The sequence below is a fragment of the Ptychodera flava genome, chromosome 19 (genome assembly GCF_041260155.1).
Source record: "Ptychodera flava strain L36383 chromosome 19, AS_Pfla_20210202, whole genome shotgun sequence".
Classification (NCBI taxonomy): Eukaryota; Metazoa; Hemichordata; class Enteropneusta; family Ptychoderidae; genus Ptychodera; species Ptychodera flava.
This window is the reverse complement of record NC_091946.1, coordinates 3,082,804-3,104,151: the sequence shown is the minus strand read 5'-3', so window position 1 is coordinate 3,104,151 and position 21,348 is coordinate 3,082,804. Positions and strand designations below refer to the sequence as shown.

At 35.2% G+C, this 21,348-nt stretch overlaps 1 protein-coding gene and 1 long non-coding RNA gene across 5 annotated transcripts in view; one reads left to right on the top strand and one right to left on the bottom strand.

The window, feature by feature from the left end:
- Positions 1-5,713: 5,713 nt before the first annotated feature.
- On the top strand, positions 5,714-9,009 carry LOC139118397 (uncharacterized). Its single transcript, XR_011548694.1, has 3 exons — positions 5,714-5,911; positions 6,777-6,864; positions 7,691-9,009. It is a non-coding gene; the product is annotated as an uncharacterized lncRNA (long non-coding RNA).
- Positions 9,010-10,250: 1,241 nt separating this feature from the next.
- The window catches only part of LOC139118396 (calponin homology domain-containing protein DDB_G0272472-like), a 33,277-nt gene continuing 22,179 nt past the window's right edge, over positions 10,251-21,348 (bottom strand). For 2 of the 4 annotated variants that reach the window (XM_070681697.1, XM_070681698.1), the window contains exons 17-24: positions 21,001-21,324; positions 20,229-20,484; positions 19,600-19,678; positions 17,668-17,767; positions 16,371-16,694; positions 15,667-15,871; positions 15,242-15,338; positions 10,251-12,627 (exon numbers count right to left, since the gene is read on the bottom strand). In XM_070681697.1, coding sequence (XP_070537798.1) covers positions 12,430-12,627; positions 15,242-15,338; positions 15,667-15,871; positions 16,371-16,694; positions 17,668-17,767; positions 19,600-19,678; positions 20,229-20,484; positions 21,001-21,324 — 1,583 coding nt within the window. In that variant the 3' untranslated portion in view covers positions 10,251-12,429. The remainder of the gene's footprint in view (positions 12,628-15,241; positions 15,339-15,666; positions 15,872-16,370; positions 16,695-17,667; positions 17,768-19,599; positions 19,679-20,228; positions 20,485-21,000; positions 21,325-21,348) is intronic. The other 2 variants (XM_070681701.1, XM_070681699.1) reach the window with 2 other exon arrangements.

The following is a 21,348-nucleotide window of genomic DNA, read 5'->3' as shown; positions in this document are numbered from 1 at the left end:
GATATATGTTTCCGGTAAGAGAGGTGACTGTTGAATTCGATGCCAATATTTCGTGCCGATTCCTTCAGTGAAACAGAACTGGTGCCAATGGTGATGTCAGCAATTTGACATGGCATACGGCTAAATTTGGAACGAATGAGTAGCACTTCCGTTTTGTCATCGATGAGTTTTAGCTTGTTTTGAGTCATCCAGAGCTTGATGTAACATACTGCGTTCTCCATAATATTGACTGAAGACTGGGTGTAAGATGGTGCAAAGATAAATACCATTGATTGTCGTCTGCATAAAGATGGAATTTAAGGTTATGATGTCTGATAAGCTGACCAAGTGGGGCGATGTAGATACAGAAGAGTACAGAAGAGGACAGGTGTCTATTGAACAATGTCAGGGGTCGGTATGCAACCAAATTCAAACCTTAATTTCAGAGTTGCCCTTGACCTTTGACCCTCATACCAAACTTTGCCTCATTAATTGTGCACATATCTAATTTTGGGATTAGAAATAGAGATGTGATTTTTGGTATACGGGGATAACTATGGGAACAAAGTTTCTTGACCAAATGTCACGTGACCGGGTACTTCCTCTACCTCATTACTTATGTCAAAGCATCGAGCTACTCTAACATAAGCAAGCGATATAATCTTTGTATATCAAAAAAGCTGCACATTATCAATGCTGACAAATCTACACTGTTAAACAAACGCTCTGAGTTGGTTTCAAAATGTCGCCACAAAAAAAATTATCGAATTTTAATGGCACGTCCCAATCATATATATATAAGAGTGTCGAGCTAGAAATCCTTTCACTTCTGTCTGAAGATTGCGGGATGCATGAAACTTAAGAAAAAGATACCATTACTTTGTACTTGAAGTAATATGTGTTATTATTTATAACGTCTGCTTAGCATTGAGCACTGTGATTTTCCACGAGGACAGCTGTATACTTCGATATATATATATATATATATATATATATATATATATATATATATATATATATATATATATATATATATATATATATATATATATATATATTGGCGGGTTGCGGAGGGGCACCAAAAGGAAGTGGGCTCTGAAAATTTTGTTTAACGTCATGGGGGTGAAAAAACATGAAATATTTTCTCTTCAGGCCCTGCCGTTGATAGTCCTCGTTTCCTAACATCACATATTACATTTAAGCGTTTATTCCTTTCATACAGTTTCACGTTATGTATACAAGTTCTATGAAAACATTTCCCTTGAAAAGCCCTTCATTCATTTTCATTTGTAAATTTGTAAGCCAATTCCCAAGTATTCCTTCAACTTACAGTGTGTCACATTTCATTTTGCCATGTTAACATATACAGGCTGATTGCATGAAATCAGCTAACAATGCTTAATTAATTAATATACTTTGTTTTGATATTGTTGAGAAACTTTGTTTTTATATCAATGTTAATATATTCTAGGCTACGTCAACATGTGAATAAAAACTATATTTAAGATTCCATATGATGTTATACGTGTAAGGCTTTCATCTTCATCATGAGGTTTAATACCATTCCATGATTTCAACACCCTTTGATAAAACTTAGGCAATTTGAATTCTAAAACATTTTACATAAGCTTATTTGAAATCAGATCTCACAAACTTGAGTGTTGTGAGGAAGGTTCAAAGAGATATAGGTCTACAGGATAGTTTTTCCAACATGCTTTCCTGCAGTTGAATTGGAGGGATTTGAGGGATTTACCTTCAAACTAAAAATTGGCATATTACAAATAAAGGGTAGGCCAACAAATCTACCGATGCCTTTAGTAATAAAATCATAAATTAATTTATCCACTCTCTGCACTATTTAATTTAGTATAACTATCATTGACGCTAGATATTTCTGAATCTCTACAATTTTGCTCCAAATTTAAGCTTTCACATTTCTTTTCATCGTAATCGAACCATACACCTAGAGCCTTTACTGGTTCATCAGTCGAATTTACACGTGCAATTTCCCTGTTACAGCCTTTTTACTGCCTAGCCATACTGCTTCTGTTCAAAATCATGCATAATGTCAATTACCTTTATCACTGATTGCTCAATATGTACAAAGATAGTTATGACAGCTGCAAGTTATGCTAGTATCAAAACATTGGTGATTAAATCCCAACATGGAAGGATTACACCCTTACTGTTATGCCACTGGCGAATTTTACATGCTAAACTACAACACATAAAATAAACAGCAAAACGATAAGTGGGCACCCTTGACGAACCCCTCTATTTTATGAAAAAAGTTCGTCGTGCAACCATTGTTTATACACAGCTTTTAACGTTACAATAAACAACTTCAATCCATTTTATTAATTAGGGTCCAATATCAAGGAAACGTAAGGTATCAAAAATATATAAATCGAATTTACAGAGTCACATGTTTTTCCAAAGTCTTCATATGATATAGCAGTATATCAGTTTAATTGGTACATGTCTTGTATCAGCCTTACTACTTCTCCAACACATCTGTCTCAAATGTATCCAATGTATTTGAAATAACTTTTGGCATTCTCTTTGACTACAAAATTACAACTTCGAATTCACATTCATATAGCTGTGGAGAGAGGAAAACTAGATACTCATCATCGTAAATGGATTAGATAATATCAATAATGACGGATGATTAAGAACAACATTATAACCTTGACCATGACCTCAAACCCATTCGAAACAAAAAAAAACACCTATGGCAAAAGAAACAAATATTGCCGCTCGACATACACAGACCAACTTGCGACAGCATATAAAGTAAAGATCTACCGTCTTCACTTAGTTGATTTTCATTCTTTCCTGGGCAAATGCCGGATTTATGTTCAAATTCTTAAATATTCTCCGCCTCCCCGGATTTTGCACGATTAAATATTAATCATCCATAGATTTTGAATAAATGAATACTCATACTTTGACACCCTCCGAGCTTTAGCCGAGGTTCATTGTTGTGTACTTGCATGTCAATGCCAAGCACCTTGACACTGACATTTTCCTAACCTTGCACACGGTCCCTCCACCGTACCTTGCAGTGGCCTTCGCTGACTGCAGGGGTGAGGGACGGGCGTTATGGCCCTGTCACACCATGACGATTTAGCCAGCGTATGCCAACGTATGAGAAATTTGGCGAATACGCTGCGCGTACGTCGAATACGTTGTGGGTAAGTTTTGTATAAGTCAAGAGCACGCTGAAGTAGTACGTTGTTGTACGGCGAGGTCGTAGAAAAGTTTTATACATGCACAAAACTTTTCTCATACGTCCCGCACAAAGGTTGTAGCTAGGTTATGCGCTCGTTGACACACGTTGACACACGTTACTTGTAAGATACTCATAAGTCGAAATGCGTCAAGATAATTGTCTAGCGTACCCAAAACGTATTTTAACCAATGAGTACGTTATGAATACGCTATGTATATGCCAAAAATTGAAAAATACATCGTAGTTCAGCGTAAGTCAGCGTTTTTGAGAATTTTAATACGTCGGCATACGCTGGCTAAATCGTTAAGGTGTGACAGGGCCCTTTAGCACGAGGAATCTAAATGAAATGTATTTTCCTGGACCAAGAGATAAAAAGCAATCTGACTTCAGTAAGATTTTAACAGTTCTGGAGCAGAAAATAGTAGAACCGTCACATTGGAAATTCCCCTACTGGTGGACCCGTTCTGGTCACGAAGAAAATGCATTAAAGCTTTGTTCAGTATTCCGAACAGAGTTTATGTTGAACAATCGGCTGGATTTTAGGTATCTCCTTGTTTACATTTACATGCAATTATTTTACTTGTACTCCGGACATTAATAATCGGATGTATTGTTATTCATATTTAGAGACTTACTGGCGAACCCACTAGCTCTGACGATCCTTTCATTTTTACTTTATTTCACTGCATGATAAAATCAGTATAAGACATAATTTTGAACGATAAAAAACAAGAAAATATTCCATTTTGGCTAGGATCGCGACAATAGTCCGCTTGGAATGGCACGGGTGTTAATTTAACTTTTTACAAAAAATAGATCCGTGTTTCGCTCAATCAAATTGATGGCCATTCATACCCGTTGTTTTTCCAGCTAGATTTGTTTTGACATGATTTAAAGTCATAAAGGGAATTTCTAATAGAGATATTGTGAGATCTCGTGGTGTTGAAGTGTTGTCTAAGGATGTATTATGAAGTATTGAATTGGGAAGATCAACTTTCGGTGGTGTGTAACTTTTATCTGTAGTGAGCGCATGTTAAAAAATTCATGATATTCTAAATGTAACACGATCGGCTAAAATATTTAATACGTATTAGAATGGTAAAGCAATGGTTACAGATTATAAAAATGACGAGCTATTGAAAGCATAACTTAAATGTAACGAAATATGTTTTCAAAACTTACTCCGGACTTTTGTGATGTTACTTGCCATGGTCGAAACCTGCCGCGATCTGCTGTAATTGAAACATAAACTTCACTTTTTTTATTTTCCGAGAAGGCTTTTGATCCAACTCTTATAAAAAAGCCAGACTTTAATGACTTTTATGGATGAAATGTTCAGGTATCCACATTTGAGCAATGTATGTCTTCAAGGTGGAAGACATCCGCGTCATATGTTTCAATTAATCGATATTATCGTGGAAAATGGCTAAAGGATATCAAGTGCTAAATTGGTGATTCTTTGATATTTATGAAGATTTGATATTCTGTAACATGCATATCTCCCGAGGATTATTTTTGAACGAACTCTACATATTCAACTGTTTCTGAATTCAAAGAAAAACCATCGGAATCCCTCGCAAGTCTTTCTAACATTGGTGATTCGAATGCTCACACAAAAGTAAATAATCCGGCACCATATAATCTGCCGAGAATTGTCCATACTTATGAACATTCTGAATCCGGCACCATATAATCTGCCGAGAATTGTCCATACTTATGAACATTCTGACTCGCATTTTCAATGTGTTCAAAACTCAAACCGTGCTTTTATGACGTTTTGACAGATTTCCAGGCATCTAAAAATTGATTTCGCGTCATTAAATTAATTGAAGTCCACATCAATTCTAATCGTTCTTTTCCAAAAATTTCAAAATAAAATGTATTTGATGGTAAAAACCAGTTTTCATCATCGCATACATTTTATTTTTAAATTTGGAATACCCGGGACATGATACAAGTAACATTATACAATGATTCTGGAATGCGTATAACGTAAAACACTCGATAAACAATATGAATTTCAACATTAAGGTGAATCGTCAAATGTGTAGACTTTAACGAATATATTCTTTTTCACTATTTGATGAACATGTGAGGTATTCATAACAAACTTATTTTTTGAGAAACATTGATCACTCAACATAGAAAAGGGGCCTACTTCTTGCCAGGACATTTCTACCCTGACTGACTTCAAGAGAAATTCAAAACTGAGAAATTATCCAGATTTGTCTCAACAAAGTTTAGTCATAAGTGATGTTTCAATGACCCATGGCAGTGACCTTGATCTGCCTGAGCAATCACGGTCCCTGACATTGATGGAATATTTTCATTCAACCGGACATCTGCAGACCTAAGTGACATGAGCTCACATGACCAATATTTGTACGTGCACTGCCTTAACGTTCAAGGTCGTGTTAAGGCATCAACAGTTGGTGGAGCTGTAAAAAGGTTGGTACGTTCTCATTGTCATTGTGTATAAATACTGCCGTAGACATGATGAAAACAGACATTTACGGTATACCAATTGACAGGACGACCAGACAGAAGTTAGTGGTCACGTTTTCGAGAGGGGGGGGAGGGGGAGGTTCACAACAATTTCTTGGCGTAATTCACTTTCCACGTAACACTTCGGAAAGCTGGTACTACACATCGGACTTCTTCTATCATCGCTTGCCCTATACAGAAGGATTGTTTAAGGTTAGTGATTTTGGTAATTTTCCAGGAGGCTATGTTTTGTTTTTGTTTTTGTTTACGTAATGTATAGTTTGTTCAGCATTCATGCTCCTCTTTTTGGCAGTGTACATGGAATAACTGGAACTAGAGACAATATGATATCGAATTCGATTACTTTGACTTGAAAATGTGAGACTACACAGTGTTTCTATGAATGGCCCGGCGAAGATTAACATAACTACCTAGAACATTTAACACCCGTTTATTGCGTATATCACTGGATAAAAATCTTCGTCTGTTGTTATGAGAACAAATTCAATTTCTGATTTGCGCTGTTGGAAAGAATGAGCGGAAATTATGATAAGACACTTCCCACTAAAATTCGAGTACAGCATGCCTTTATTCGGCTATTTCAGACAAGGAAATCATTTCTTATGTTTTAATTTTGTTAAACGATAACATGGGACATACCGACATATCAAACAGATTTTCTGGTCTGAAAATGCTGTTGGTCTAATGTGTATGCTATTGAAATAGTTGAAAAGGAGAAGGCAGAAAAAACACAATTACCGTCTTGTAAACAAAACAAAACATGAAAAAAATATTTAAAAACCCCGCCCACAAAAAGTTACTTCAATTACAGTCCCTCATATGGAGGGACTTTGCTGCAGATCCATAGGTAGCCCACCTTTCCCCAACACCCAAAATCGCAGGGGAAAGTTATGGGCTAAGGAACTGCGGCAAGGAGAGGCCGTGCTTCAATGATTTTTGATATCTGAGTGTTAAATATCACATTTTCACTTCTTTTCATTCCCCATTTTGTTTGATAGCTAACACAGCATGCCTTATACTAAACACCTTGAAGAACATTCCCCATTTTGTTTGACAGTTAACACAGCATGCCTTCATACTAAACACCTTGAAGAACCATGGTAGAAGATTTTCTCACATTTCTCACATCTCAACTCTGGCGTCAGGTATGTGTGTGTTTGAATTAATATTTTTATCTTCCATTTTGGTGTATTTTTTAGCGTAGCATGTAATCCCTGGTTGTATTCGTGAACGCTGTTAGATTTTGTGCGCATGCCTCGGCCTGACAACAGGGACAGCAGACAAAGGTGTAGAATCTTTTTTTGAACTGTGCAATAAATCAAGTAGCGACCTCGTTTACGTTACAAAGTCTTCTTGACCTGAGGTCAGTATTGGGCAAGGTAAATCAGTCTAAGACAGGTCAAGGCATTTACTACTGTTTTGTAGATGCGATACAGTGACACTGTACTGTACTGAATCACCGTACGGTTGAATTCTATTGTTAAACTTCAGACCGTAGAGTTTCCATGGTATGGTGTGTTTGCTGTCTCCATGATTAAACCATGAACCAAAAAAAGATGATTAAACCAATGTTACGTGCCATGTAGGGTAATCGTCTTGAACTTGCTGCTGCATGCATACGTGTACTTAGGGTCGTCGAAGTTTGTTTGTACAAGACATGAATTTTAGTGCTGTCAAAATCATTATTTGGACTTGAAAATAACTATTAACAGTAGTTCTGTGAACATTTGTAAACTGAAGGAACAATCAATTGTTTATAAACATCGTATATTTAATGGTATTAAGAGGACAACTAAGTTTAAATCTACTATTTTATTCACGACAAAGTAAATTAGTGTACGTGTGATAATTTCACAATATTGGTTTGCAAAATACGTCTGGTAAACCTTACGTGTGAGATTGAAAGAAGGGAGCTGTGCAAAACATATCAATCTTTTCAATATTACAGGCAATATTTGAATTTATTCATAGGGGATGATTCTTTTATCGGTCATCAACAAGACCGAATAAACTACAGAAGACGTGAGATCATCAAGATGATCCATTGGACATGGATAAATCGGTCTGTCACCATCTGGAAATTATGAGGAAGAAGACGCTATCGCTCCAAGTTGCCACTCGTTCCTTATGGTTTCCTAGACTTGATCATTCAAGAATATGACTTTTAAAATGCGATAAACTGAACATTTATGAGAATCACGTAGGCCTGGATGTGAATTTTCGACATGTCATTCACAGAGAATGACTAAGCTAATGTCCTTTATAGTTTATAGTAATTTATTACATAACCAATGTGCAAGCAAGTGATTATTTCCACTGCAAGACTTCTGTGGAAGCTTAGTTTATTCTGTTCAAGAGAGTCTTCTTAGACTTTGACCAAGGAATGTGCGTTATATGACAATCAAATAAACGTTTATATTTATTAACTATAACTTTTGTAAAGTAAAATTTCCAAATGAGAAGCATTAGCCAGGAACGATGTCTTTTTATTTAAATTATGTTACAGTATGATGAACTGCGATTACATTAAAATTACAGAAAATGATAACCAAGAAATGTCAAAGAAATTGTGTAATGAAAACAATTAATTACATCCAGTACTCAGTGAGTTGGAGAGAAATTTAATACTCAACACTTTCGCAGACATACACTTGGATACACCCATTTGGATACATATACACAAACATCCATCGGCACACATGTATATACATACATAGTGACATACATGATACATACACATTTACACATGCAGACAGACGGACAGACAGATAGATGGTTGAATAGACAGAGACAGACAGACAGACAGACAGACAGACAGACAGATAGATAGATAGATAGATAGATAGATAGATAGATAGAATGGTGTGTACAGGTATAGATTCCTGTATTTCATTCAGCTAGATATGTTAAACATTTGTACAATGCATAGGCACCAAGCAGTCACTTAGCACTTCAAAGTAATTGTACTGGCTGTTTTTACTCCTGCAATTGAATCTCAGAGATATTTGGCTTCATTGCCAAGATCTGATTTCAATTTTCTAAGCTCAATGGCAGCTATTAAGCATTATTTGAACTTACTTTATCTGTTACAGTATGTGAAGTTGTTTTTAATTTCATGAATTTATGACTATAAATTGGTATAAATATGAATATGACATAAATGAGTTACTTTCAGTTCAATGTAAGTGATATGTGCATTTAGAGCAAACGTCAGATTATGTAGAAATTGTAATCTCAGCTTAATTCTTACCGTCACATATAGCTAATAAATCACAGATTTGTACAAACCATGATTTGCTTGTTTATTGATATCACTTTTTAATTTTTGGTCTGTTTGCATGTTGTTTACATTTATGAAAAGAAGTGTTTACAAGGTGTCTGTTTGCACAGAATCTCTCTGCCGTTTTGGTACACCAAAACTTATTTCTGGATGCTCTGATTTATGACTAATGCCATAAAACTGCTCATTTGAATATGAAACAGCCTAGGAAAATTACACAACTCATGTCCCCATGTGACTCATTCAAGTGGGGCTACATTGTCGGCAAATGACCAATATCCAGAAAACTGATCGGTGTATCATAATTGGGCAAAGTGTATAAGAATTGCATTACTCCCATGGAATGCTTAGCCAATTACTAAAGGGACAAATTTTGTGACTGACTTTCAGGAAATACAAGTGATTATATATAGGCCCTGATTATATTATAATAAAAGACAACTTGTAAATATTTTGAAATTTAAAGATACAAATGATATCATACAATAGGATGGTCACAGGAGATAATCTCGATTGCCATTATCAGTATTTACATATGGATGAAATAGAGCAATGCTTTTTGTGAATTGTCATGGCAACTTTCTCCAAGCTGCATAACACTATATACCTCACAGCACATTAAAAAAATTCAAAGCATAATGCATGTAGAAGTACTCAGTGCACAGCGCACTGGTAACCTTCATTGTAATATGAGAGTCATGCACTTAGTAGCTACAGTTGTACAAAATGTTTCTCTAAGCATTATCATTGAAGCTGTGGCCAATATTAATCTTGCTTTTTTTAAAAAAATGCACTATCTCAATCTGATTAACATCAGATGTAGAGTACGGCGAGGTCTGTAATTGCATGGTATTCTCTTGCTGTCGCCTCTGAAGTGCAAAGGTGAGAGCAAGAGAATACCGTGCAAGTACAGAAGAAGGGCGTACGTCATGATTGTTAGTATCTCAGATTTGTCTACAAAAATGAAAACAAGGCAATCCTGTTTAACAGTTCAATTTGTTATTCATGTCAATTCATCTTGAACCAAGCTCGACATTAACATTGCAACAGAGAGTAGTTTATTCTCTTTTACTTCAAAAAATCAGATTTATATTTGTTTGTTTGTTTGTTTGTTTGTTTATATGAATGTATGTGTGTAATTGTTTTCACACATTCCACATGTGACTGTCAAAAACTGAACTCCTGCAAAGTTCACAAAACAATCATGCAAGATGTATACCAGAATCTTTAAAGACACCAAGGACAAGTGAATTCAGATAAAATATATTTATTCACACCATGGATCATTCAACAACTCAGCATTTCGTTCTAGAAGCATCTACAATTCATTTAGATCAGATTCATAACAAAAGAACAATTGCAAATTAAAGACAAAAAATTTAGGCTTTCTGAAAGCCGCAAATGATGATTTCATCATTCCAAAAATATTGAGCAAGCACTGACTACTCGTGTAACAACAAATAATCTGACAATAATTTTCACTTTCAATGCATGGATGGTGCAAAATTTAGTTATCTTGCAGTGTATATATCAAGATGTTGGAATTGAATTCAGTTACTTGCATTTAAGGATGGCGTTCTTTCAGTGAAAAGTATCATTTATATATCATATTATAATATCAATAAATACATTTGATTGAAATTCTTATGAGCACATAGTTGTCACAATATAAAAACTCTGGCAGATCACATTAGTATGATACAATGCATCAGTATTCTCAAACCTCTTTTCAAAGTCAAACGTAATGCAACACATACTTTACACACAAGACAGCATACGGTATAACAGTAGGTTAAACCCTGAATTGGAATGGACCACACTACAAACAAAACCACGTGCACAAATGCACATAGAAATATGTTTTTCTATAAGCATTTGTAAACGTACTGGTGTCACGTGATCTTTGGAGCGTACTGAGTCCGAGGAACACATTGAGTCCTGTTTATTCTGGAGTAGAACCATTAACCAACGATAAAGGTGACATCACTGATTGTTGCTATGTGGAGAAGAGACTCAGATGATTAAATTTTGTTATCAGATGGTATATTCCCGATACTTGTAATCTCTAAGGATTGAAGACTGGCTTCAAGGCAACATGCTTGGCAATGGAAGACAATATCTGAACCACAGTTGATACAAGGATCATATCATGGGATATCCAAGATGCATTATGGGATTACATCAGTAGGATTTACATATCATACCCCTACCAAGTACCATATTTTCCATATTTGTACATCATATAGACTTTTAAGGTACGATGTACCTATAGTACAGCTATTTAGACTCAATTTCATCATACAAAGTTCTTGAAGAAAAATGAAGTGAAATTGAAAATGTAATTTTTCCCAACAGAAAGAAGACAGGGATGTCCCATTTTGAATTTCATATACCAATCTGTTTCTATAGCACCAAAATTTGCATGGTGACATAATATTTCCATTCTTGATATTATAAGAGAATGATTTACAGTTTACTTGGTGAAAGTTCAGGTAAAGGTTTAAGTATTTCAATGCTGAAGCATATATTACCTGAATGCTGGCTGAAATAGTGAACATTACAGTATGTCTCTTTCAGCCAATGTTTCCAAATGCAATGAATTGCAGTTTGTTTGTAATAAACACACAATGAGAGATACAGTGATGTACAATACATAAAGATGACACAGTGGTATTGCTTTGATCATTTGGTTTTAACAAGGCAGTGTTTTAGCAGTGGATCCTACTATAAATAATGCTTACAAAATCTGTATTTTTTACACAAACATGGCAGTAAAATAATAATCTGTATGCACACAGAACCACACTCAAATAAGTCAACATTAAGTATTAGTCATACATAAGCAATAATCAGACACATAAAATATGGACAATTGGCTGAATTCTGTCATTACAGTAAAACTAAGTGAAACTTGTCAATTTCATACTGGATTTGTTGATAAAGACCCATGAGAAGTTGATGCTAGTCTTGGATAACTTTACAAAATTCAGATAGAGAAACATCAGTTTGGGACATAAAGGTGTGATAATTTTAACTTATTTGGAAGATCAATACTTTTATTGCTGTGTTGGCACTCACTAAGCATTATCAAAATCAGCAGATATCTTGCTATATGAAAAATATGTTGATAATATCAGTTATACTGATGAATTAATCGATATTAAACCAAGTCATTGACATTACAACAAAATAATTTAAAGAAAATATTAATACACTAACTTTTACCAGAATACATTTACTTATGAAACATGAAAAAACATGTAATTTCAACAATTAACTCCATAAATATTATCCTCTGGCGTACTTCTTGTACTCTTTGAAATTCCACTGTCACTTTATAAAATTGTCCAGAATATGAAAAGATTAGCATGATTTTCTTACTCTCATTGTTCTACTGGTAATTGTTCATGTTATTATTATCTAATTACATTTACTTCCAAACATTTGCAGGTCGTATCAGTTTTCTAACCCCCTGTGCCATCACTTTCTTCTCTTTCTGTTGTTGGTTAGTTGTCTTTGTAAACTGAGATTTACCATGGGGACATGGCTGTACATTGGGTTGACCCGCCCTCAGCTGATTGTTTGGTCTGGGCTGCTGTCTCACTGCTTGGGACTGTTTGTTGAGTACCTGAAGAATGAAATCAAAATAATGTTGAAATCTTCACACAGTCATGAACTTCTATGTTCTATCTGTTCAGTCAATGTAAAGTGTAATAATTCATGTCAATTCATAGACTCAGGGTATGAGTGTGTATTTCTACAAACTACAGGCATATTAATGAAACTTGTTTCTATCTTGGATTTCAGTCACTCACTGTGTGAGGCACGGATTTCAGTCACTCACTGTGTGAGGCACGGATTTCAGTCACTCACTGTGTGAGGCACGGATTTCAGTCACTCACTGTGTGAGGCACGGATTTCAGTCACTCACTGTGTGAGGCACGGATTTCAGTCACTCACTGTGTGAGGCACGGATTTCAGTCACTCACTGTGTGAGGCATGGATTTCAGTCACTCACTGTGTGAGGCACACATATTGTATTTACAGAGTTTAGTTTCATGCTATGCCAATGTGTATTCCATCGGTGGAATTTCCACTCCAAAAAATGCACAGGATTGGGATAGAATTGGACCAGAAGTGGAAACAGTTTCAGTAAAGGAAGGGATGAAGGATGACATAGCACTATTATTACAAAGCTACAGAATACATATTTAACCACTTGATTCAGTAAAGTTGTGACAAGAGAAAAGTGCCCTGTGAATGCTACAACAATTGAGTTTGACATAAAAAAACCCATAATGAAACTCTACTGATGTATTGTCATATGCACAACAGAAAGGAATCACTAACAGTTTACCTGAATGATTTGTTTTAGTTCACATTTTTATTGAACTATTTCACCAAACCCTAATTTCATAATTACAACCTGTGCATGCATACTGACCGACCCAATTCAGCACATGACCTTTGACCCATGAAAAGGTGAATAACTTTACCTCTGACATTTTTTGACTACAAAAAAATAATTTGATAATATGAACACCTGTGACTCCTAGAATGTAACATACTTTTTTAGTCATGCAGATCCATTGTAGATCTGTAAATTGTGATGAAACAACACAGCCAGCAAACAATACATCACTCCGCTGCGTGGAGTGTGCATCATCATCAATAAAGCAGTGATTGTTACAAATACATGAAAATTTTAATGATAAGATGATGATGAAAAACAGCAGAAATGTTTGGAGTACATGCATAGAAACATGCAGAAATGTTGGAGTACATGCACAGAAACATGCAGAAATGTTTGGAGTACATGCATAAAAACAGCAGAAATGTTTGGAGTACATGCATAGAAACATGCAGATAAAGTTTACATCAGAATAACTATGACTCACTTATCAATCTGTTAGTCAGTAATGTAGACATCCATTTGAGTGAGATGTAATGAAAGCAATGCATCAGATTAGTACAGTGAGAATTACACAGACATGTACATGTATATGATTGCTTTATAATGTGTTAGTTGAACTACAGACTCTACACTCCAGAAGAAGGTTTAGACGAAAGAAAAGATTAAGTATGGTTCCAATAACATCAATGAGGTTTGTTGATCTAGTAAGTTTCTCAGTTCTGTGTCGCTGTGTCTTTGTGATCACTTAACAGAATGGATTCCTGGTATGCTATGTATAATTCCACAATAACGTACCGGAAGTGGACAGATTTATCCATGTTCTGTGTAGCATCACAAACATAAATACCAGCACTAGTAGACTGCAGTAACAGTTATGTTGATATGACTGACTGTACTTCTCTAAAATGTCATCAAGTAGCAATGACTGTGATATTTTATTGTACTATTTCAATGAGATGGAGTCAATGGTTTGGTCAGTCAGTGGCACAGCTTTTGTACCAATTCAAGAACATGCACTGGTATTGCTGGTATTGCTATTGGCTGGGGCAACATCATCTCTATCGGGTGTGAACTGAATGACTGTTTTCTTATTCTGACCTTGCGGTGAGGATCTTTGTTTAAACAGATGCACAGATGCCCCATTCTACCATGACCAAGTAGCTTCTACAAGCCATTTACCCATCATGTGCGTAAAGTCTCACCAAATCATAATTATTCATTCATTACTTTAGCAAATGATACTTAGTGTCACCAAGCCTTGTCTTAAGTTCTTTGTATAGCTCATTCATTTTACGAGATGCTCTAATATACATAGTTAAAGTGTAGTCTATTTTCTGGGCAGACATTTGATCTTGTACTTGGTGATACTGTAAAATGCATCATTTATCGAAAGCTGTTCTCACCATCAAGTTGTGGAAGGTATGATCACAAATCACAGTATACATTACATCCATATGCATTTAAAATGATACTGATTTTGAACAGAAATGTTTTAATTTGCCATGGTAAACACTGAAGCGCACAGAATTTTTGGTCAATTTCTATATCTCAATCTGAATGCAAAAATATACCAGACGATGTAAAAACAAAACAAATCATTCCTTTACTTTAGAATCTATTTTTGAAACAAAAAGAGGATGAGACATATTACTTTTGAAGTAAATGCAAACTGATTCTGTTCAACTTGAAATTATTACAAGTGAATGAATGAAAGTGGAGTGATGTGTTTCATTCAATAAAATGCAACAAATACAGAAGTGTATATTGATGGGAATTTGACAATAAAGCACTGACAGTGGGTAAAATATCATTGTTTGTTTTTGTTTACCTGTTGTTGTCTTCCTCTTTGGGCAATTTGGTTACCAAGGTTACGTTTTGCTTTAGGTACACCAGGCTGTTCCTTGTCTTTGTTTTGACTCTTCCCTCTGTGAAATCAAATATATTTTGTTCCTGAGACAGAAGTTGATGGTAACAGCATGAACTCAACTCTCTATCTAGGATGTCATGTGATTTTACTGGACTAGCTCATGAAAATTTTCAAGACAGTGATCTGAAGTGTGTTGCATAATTTGGAGATAAATATTTGTAGTTTTGAATCACCAACAAACACTGGACATGATACTTGCTGCAGGCATATTCTCACATGACACCTGGGAACAAACACATTGCCGCACTGACTACAGTCGTAGCTAAGAACAGTATTGCAGTAAAAAGGATTGTGTTTGTGATGCATCAAGTATAAATTCAACTTACTCCATCTGTGGCAGTTCTCTGAGATAGTAAAACAATTCATTAGCTGTTGGTGTATTGTCTGCTGTCTGATCTCTGGAGGGTTGAGCACCCATCTGTCCATCTTCTTGTTTTTGATTTTCTTGTTTTCTGTACAAGTCTAGTAATCTTGATACCTCTGCTATCTGTACAGCTGATAGAACTCCCTGCGGCTCTTTCTCTCTGTGTGCTGGCAAATTAATTGACATTATTTTTATTGACACTGCATCCTCAAAAAACAGAATTTAGAGAGTATCAATTTCATGAAATCTCAGAATATTGAGAAGATGCAAACATAACATTGTTACAATTTGAGAAGAGGCAAAAGTTTGATGTCTGTAAATAGAAAATAATTATGGCTTGTTTTTGAAATGGAATGCCGACTCTACAAATTTCAAATATGACAAAAGATTCTATTTGTCAAAGGAGGCAAAATATTGCTGGATGAAGTCATGATTTGCTTTTAACAGATATTAATATGCAAGAATTTTAGTTGGACACCATGAACGCCCTATGATAACTTTCTTGGAAAGTGTGTGTACAAAGACCAACATATCAAGTATGATAATTATAATTTGTGCGAATGTAACTGTACAATTAACCTGATTTACAATAAGTACTGATAAAGATATCAGATTTACTTCAGTCAATAATGCCACTAGAAGTTATCCAAAGTTTGGGAAACTTACCATTGACATGTTTCATTGGTGACTGATCATAAGTCCTCTCGCTTCTCTCTCTCATTTCAAATTTGTCTTTTTGAAATGCTGGCTTCTGGTTGTCTGTCACGGCTTGGTTACCTGCTGAACGAAGTTGATTTGTATCTTTGGTAGGTGAGACTCTGTTCATATACTCTGAAGATTTCATTTGTGGATCATGTTTCATCGCTGTATGTATTCTCTGTTCATTGGTGGTTGATCTCTGTGATGGGTTGTTATATGTAGGATACTGAGTATGCCCCATGTTAACTTCACGTACAGCTCTGTTGATTGGACAGCTTCCAGTGGATGAGTCTGTGTATAGATAGACAAAAGAATTCATTGCTGAAGCCTTATTCATCTTGGCCATTTTTAAATTTTTGATAAAGTTTATTCATAATATACATGTAATAAACATAATTTAATTGAGGTGTAAAAAATTATTTGTTTCTTAATGTCTTGAAGTTTCTGTTATTCTTGTCTATTATGTTTCGTTGTGAGGAACTAACTGACTAAAATGTTCACAATGTAACCACTCACTGACTGCAATGTACACGCAACGTGTGTTAGATTCCAAGAGATTCATACAGATGTGGTCCAAAGGAAATGCTAGTTACTGATCTCTCAGGCTATTGTCTATGTTTTGACTTGCTGCAGAGTTTAAGGACACATTTGGTTACTACTGAGTGAATGGAATGTAAATGTCAGGTCAAGACACGTGTTGGGTGTATTAAACTCTGTATTACATTCACAAATGCTGGTAATCATTCCTATTGTCAGGTGTTTTCTTGTCTGCAAACTGACAAGCCATTGTAGCTTCCAAAATGGCTAAATGGGGATCTTACATGCTTTTATAATTGTTTAGTTAGTTGAGATATACTCTAAAAACTACAGCAATCAATTGTAACTAACTTAATTGATTACTGTTGAATGTTTTTGTTAACAATGGTAAAATAGTTAAAAGGATACAGTCATAGAAACTGCACTCAAAGTTGGTATGGGACCCATATGACCAATGTAAACACTGTATCCAAGGTATGATGGTAATTGATGCATGTCTGTCATAATCTACATCATATAATTTAAATGTTGCAGCTATGATGATGATGTGCATCTAGATATCGTGCACGAAATACATTGTTTGTAAACAAGAAACTCGCACAAGGATACTTCAGACGACAGTTTCCCTTTAAAAGAAATGTTTGTTTGCATGCAAATCAAAACAAAAACAATTACCACTAAGAAAGACCGTCTTGATCTAGATTATAAAATGAGAGTGATCTAGTACCTGATTTCATTGACCTTGCAGAGTATTGTTCAACTGTAGCTTGGTAATCATCCTCACTTTGTTGATCTGTTATCGGAGACCCTGGTGATCTGTCCAGTAACTGGCAATGTAACAAGATAGAACGGCAGTTATTCAAATAATATCAACAATAAAATATGTCACTTCAAATTCTGCAAAAAGAATGTGACAGTGTCGGAAAACATGATGAAGTGAGAGTTACTGTGAAGGGAATTAATTCCATTACTTTGATGTCTAAAGCTGTTCAGTACACAATAGTAAACAAAGTAGACAATTAAACACCAGTACACTATAGTAAACACCAGTACACTATAGTAAACACCAGTACACTATAGTAAACACCAGTACACTATAGTAAACACCAGTTCACTATACATGTAGTAAACACCAGTACACAATAGTAAACACCAGTACAGTAAACACCAGTACACTATAGTAAACACCAGTACACTATAGTAAACACCAGTACACTATAGTAAACACCAGTACACTATAGTAAACACCAGTACACAATAGTAAACACCAGTACACTATAGTAAACACCAGTACACAATAGTAAACACCAGTACACTATAGTAAACACCAGTACACTATAGTAAACACCAGTACACTATAGTAAACACCAGTACACTATAGTAAACACCAGTACACAATAGTAAACACCAGTACACTATAGCCAACACCAGTACACAATAGTAAACACCGTACACAATAGTAAACACCAGTACACAATAGTAAACACCAGTACACTATAGTAAACACCAGTACACTATAGTAAACACCAGTACACTATAGCAAACACCAGTACACTATAGTAAACACCAGTACACTATAGTAAACACCAGTACACTATAGTAAACACCAGTACACTATAGCCAACACCAGTACCATAGTAAACACAGTACACTATAGTAAACACCAGTACACTATAGTAAACACCAGTACCCTATAGTACACACCAGTACACAATAGTAAAACACCAGTACGCAATAGCAAGCACCAGTACACTATAGTAAACACCAGTACACTATAGTAAACACCAGTACGCAATAGCAAACACCAGTACACAATAGTGAACACCAGCATACAATAGCAAGCACCAGTACACTATAGTAAACACCAGTACACTATAGTAACACCAGAACAATATAGCAAGCACCAGTACACTATAGCAAGCACCAGTACACTATAGCAAACACAAATCTAAGTGTACAAGGCACTACAGCATATATGAATTGAACAGTGAATGACAAATATCAAAAAAACAGCTGTCAAAACAGCTATCAAAAACAGAATTTTCAAGATCATAAAGAGAAACAGAAACCTAACAAGGTATCATTCATTCTGATGCAGATGTATTAGTTTTTCAATTTCAACAAATTTTACCAAATTCTGAATGTAGTCTTTAAAAAAAAACACCCTCTAACAGCGTTAGTGTAAGGATGCAATAATTGACATGTTAAATACCATTTCATCAAGTTCAATATTAACGTTTAGCAATATTTTTGTTTGACAACAATCTTGTACATTTGATTTCAAATAAAATGAAAACCTTTGCTTATTATGAAAAACGAAAAGCCTGAAACAGCCAATGACTATGTTGAACTAAGCTACTCAATGAGCCTTCCCACAATTCATCTTGTTCCTCAAAATGCAGAATATGAGAAGTTTGACAAAAGTGTGACCAAAATATCATGGCTATGATACATCTGAAAAGAAGTGTGTTGCTAGCTAGTGTCCTCAAACTTTCTATTGCATCATATTCAGTTATTCGTGTTCAAATTCTTTTATGAATGTCTTTCTACACAATAAAATAGCATAAAGGTTGTTATTGTGTAAAAACTAGGGTGAATTGCTGGACATCAAAAACAATATCGATGTTTTGATCAATCTATTGAACCCTTCAATACCTACCAGTTTTATGTAGTACTGCAGTTCTGTTTGTTTGTCTTCACTCTCCTCATGTCTAACTGGCACATCCTCATACTGCACACTGTGAAAGAGTTGAAATTTCTAGAATTATAGTTTATGAATGCCACAACAGCTGTTTCATATTGTCTATATCTATCAACCTTTTCTCGGTTATCCCACAATGCATCGCTGTGGCTGTATCAAACATCGTACACACACTCAAAACAACAAAAACTTTCTGATTTTGTGTTGTACAATGGTTTGTTATACAAGAATGACACAAATTTGCAATGCTAAAAATTGCCTTGTGTATTTTGTATCCAGCGTGTAACCTTCCATAGTGTTCTATGAGTAACATACCCTGCATATACCCTACACCTAAAGAGTTCTATGAGTAACGTACACTTTGTATACCCCAGCGTGCACTGCATCATGGAAGTGGTAAAAGAACTATTGGTCAACTCTGGTGTCAGCTTTGAAATGAACAAGAGAGCTTGGCCTTGAAAAAAATTAAACAGATCAACCTGCTATTCAAATAAATAATAGCAATAACAACTATTTGGTCTTTCAACATATAAAACAACCACACAGTCTTTGTTTCACCAGGGAGAAATTCCAACATGACTACTTACTGCATATTTTCCAATGGACCATCAGACAATACACTGAAATCTGCTGCTTTACTGTGTGGTTGTTGTACTGTAGAATGTGTTTGATTCTTTGTAGAGGATTGTCCAGGATGGTATTTGGATTCAGAGGGTTGTCCAGGGTGGTATTTGGATTCAGAGGGTTGTCCAGGGTGGTATTTGGATTCAGAGGGTTGTCCAGGGTGGTATTTGGATTCAGTTAAAGTAGTGTCATTATCAATTCCACCTCTACCACTATGAACTGTTGAAAATGAAGAGACAAACAGAATTTATTGTTATATTATTGTTAACAGGACATGACAAAAGCAAACATAAAATAGCATCCATGACATACATACTTGTTTACTTAGTAAACACAGACATGGTGTTTTTAGCATTTCCAGATTGTACAACAAAATCAGAATATTTCCAATTATTTGATCACAATATCCTTCACCAAACTAAAGTTCATTAAATCTTAAAAAGATAACAATACATTAGTTAAGAAAATAGAATAATTCTTTTGGATATAAAAACAAGAAAAAACATCAATTAATCAAACAAGTCAGCAAAGATTGGCGACAATGTTACTTATATATTTGTATTCTGAAGTAAGACTTGACTAGATGAACAAATCGTGCAATGTATTTCTAAAATAAATGAAACAGTCTCTTCACCCTTTGATCACAATTGTTAGACCAAAACCAATGTTATAAATTATAACTGTAATATTATTTACTAGGAATAACAGTTAAACAATTAAACTCCAAATATTAACCTGTCTCCATGGTATTGTTGTGTTTTTCCAGTGGATAAAAGCTGTCATCCTCAGTGGATACTCTCTGACCGTAGTCGTCAATCTGACTTCTAAATGTGTCTTTTTGTCCAGTATATTGTTCATTTGAAATGGTACTTTGAAATTGTTGATTTTGTTTGTTGCTCATGTCCCTTGCATAGTTTTCATTAAATTGTCTGTTATCTTGTTTTGTTGTTTGTTGGCCTTGTTGTCTTTCACTGTAGTGGATGTCAGAAAACTGCGGATCACTGTGTGAGAGATCCATGCCAGGTTGTTGGTAGCCGTAGCTGTACAATGGTTTCTCTGCTACAGTGAACAAAAGGACATGAT